This window comes from Octopus bimaculoides, chromosome 2, assembly GCF_001194135.2.
Source record: "Octopus bimaculoides isolate UCB-OBI-ISO-001 chromosome 2, ASM119413v2, whole genome shotgun sequence".
Lineage (NCBI taxonomy): Eukaryota > Metazoa > Mollusca > Cephalopoda > Octopoda > Octopodidae > Octopus > Octopus bimaculoides.
Genome location: NC_068982.1, coordinates 78,955,908 through 78,958,758, shown reverse-complemented (window position 1 = coordinate 78,958,758; position 2,851 = coordinate 78,955,908). Strand labels below are relative to the sequence as shown.

Here is a 2,851-nt window from a genome sequence, read left to right as displayed (position 1 = left end):
GGCATTTGCTCGAGATGTTGATATTTTCCTTTTTTTTCAACTGACATTGTTTATTCATGTCGTTCATGTTGTTGCTGGTGTTTACTATATTCATTCATTTCTATATACGGTTTACCCAACTTTCAAAGGAAGAAGCCCCGACCTGCTAGAAATGGCAGCTAATTCTCATTCTACTGTCCTCAATAAAGACTGTAATCTTTGATAAAACGGTCACGAGTGAAATAACTTTGATCATAAGTTTGCTCGATCAGAGCCGACCTGGGGCTAAACAACAACTACAACAGACAACAGTTAGTCATTCATGAGTTATGTTTCTTGGTCATAAACACAACCTGGTCAGGTACAAACAGATATTTCAAATGTTAGTCTACTGTCTCCAAATGATACTGTTGTGTTCCCTAAACTATAATGTACTTCTATCCTTATTTACCACGGGTGTTTGGTTAAAACAAAATAATAACACCGTGTTAAATGAAGTATTGATAAATGAATCAAGCACATTGGAAAAGTAGGTTTCAATACGAGACCACAAGCTCTTCCACAAGAAACTTAACCAAATAATACCTCCAAACAGTTTTTTAAATACACAATGTTACACAGATGGATAGATAATGTTACATAGTTGGATTGATATTTAGAGTAAAATTTAGTAACATATGGTCAGTAAATGATAAGAATATAACGACGAAAAATACTTTTTTCTATTTATATTCCTCATGTGGATGGCTATGTGTACGTAAATCCGCATAGAAAAGTATGCAGTTCCGCAGCACGGTGATGTAAACACGGGTGATAAACAATTCTACGCATTGTGGATGATCGCGGGGCCCCACTTTTGTGGTTCAAATAGAAGCTATGACTGATTGCAAACCCATGTTATCACAGATTAATCCGTGATAAGTGAAACATGGGGCACAATTGAGCGCACCGTGTTATCCCAGATGAGTTTGAATGAAACAGTAATAAATAAGGATGGATGTACTGCACAAATGTAATTTGATAATTGCTTTTAATTTTGGTACAGGACTAGCAGCTTCAATGGGAGCTTTTATATCGACCATAGTTCTTCACTTGTACTTCATTTTATCGACTCTGAAAGGATGAAAGGTTAAAGTTGACCTCAACGAGATTTGAATTCTGAACCGGAAAAAATGCTGCTAACCATTTTCAGCGACGCGCTAATGATTCTAACGTCAACAAGAAAATAATTCAACGAAGGTGGTTGTACGTAGGCGCTCAGTCATCTAGAAATAGCAGCCAAATTTCTCAACTCAAAGGAAGAACCCCGACCACATGGTTTTAGGTTCAGTCTCACAGCGTGGCACCTTGGGCAAGTGTCTTCTACAGTAAGCACGAGCCGACAAAAGCCATGTAAATGGATTTGGCAGACGGAAACTAAAAAACACCTAACATATATATATATATACATATACATATATATGTATGTATATATGTGTGTGTGTATGTTTGTACATAGGGAGTATATGTATTTGTTTATATTTATGAGTGCGTGTCTTTGTGTTCGTATTTGTTCCCCAAACCGTTTGACAACCGGTGTTCGTTTGTTTACGTCCTCGTAACTTTGTGGTTCGGTATAACAACATGTACTGGGGTGTTTTTGTTCAATGAACACTCATCAAAACGATACTCCAGCATGGCTGCAGTTCAATGTCTGAGATTATAAACAAGTAAAAGATAAAAAATACCCTTGTCTGAAAAATAAATGACGGGATTGTCACAGCAGGATTTCCTTTGATTATAAGTATATCCTATGACGGTTAATTTGACAGAAAACATCAACAACAACATGAGGAAATGTTGCAATGATGACTGCTTTTTTATTTTTCTCAGTTTCTTGTTTTATTGGCGATTTACTATAAATTGCAAAAACAGTTGATGAAAAAATAGTGCTGAGTTGGCCGGAGCAAAATAAATTTTCAGCGATGTTTGAAAAGGCCACCTAGTATTTTACCTAATTGTGATTGGTTCGATTCCTTGTAATCAGACAGATGATCACGGAAGCACATCGCTGCTGTTTTGTCACACATACAAGAAGCCTGTTGGCATTCATTATTATTCACTAGAAAAGAGAGAAGAAAAAGAAAACACAGCAGATTAAAGATACTTAATTGTATTTGTTTTAGAATATTCTTCATGCGAAAATGTGCGTCGAACCTGATATTGATGTATTTTGGGAAGGTCGTGCACCAATAAAAACACACGTACTGATTATATGTCACTTCAGTTTTATTACCGATCAGTGAAATATTTAACCATTTGACCAATTAATTGATCAATTAGTCTGCCAAAATCCTTACGTCACAGTTTGGGACCTTATCAATGATTGTGTCCTTCAATCTTCTCTTTCTCCTCAGCAATTTATTGCACGTTTACTGATCATCGCACTGGTCTTGTGATAAGATCAAAATCTGTAACGAAAGGACTTTCACAAACTTATCGATTAACCAATTGATTAATTAGCTTATTGAATTGTAATGAAACTTTAGTGAAGCATAACCAGTGCATGTGATTTTACTGGCAGTATGGCCTACCCAAAGTACGTTCTTCGTATTTATTGTTTCGCTTGTTTCAGTCGTTGGAGTAGGGCCATGCTGGAGCACAACCTATAAAGGTTGAGCTAAACAAATTGACCCAACACTTATTTTTTTAAAGTCTTGTGATTGTTCCATCGGACGCTTGTGTCAAAATGGTATGTTACGGAGACATACACACACCAACAACGGTTTTCGAGCGGTATGGAGACAAGTACAAAGAGCTGTACTAACACACACACACACACACACACACACACACACACACACACACACACACACACACACACACACACACA

General features: G+C 36.8%; 1 protein-coding gene across 4 annotated transcripts in view; it reads right to left on the bottom strand.

Annotated features, from left to right (window-relative positions):
* Window positions 1-1,812: 1,812 nt before the first annotated feature.
* Window positions 1,813-2,851, bottom strand: part of LOC106876697 (basic phospholipase A2 Ts-G6D49) — a 52,540-nt gene continuing 51,501 nt past the window's right edge. For all 4 annotated transcript variants that reach the window (XM_014925376.2, XM_014925392.2, XM_014925361.2 and 1 more), the window contains one exon: window positions 1,813-2,080. In XM_014925376.2, coding sequence (XP_014780862.1) covers window positions 1,938-2,080 — 143 coding nt within the window. In that variant the 3' untranslated portion in view covers window positions 1,813-1,937. The remainder of the gene's footprint in view (window positions 2,081-2,851) is intronic.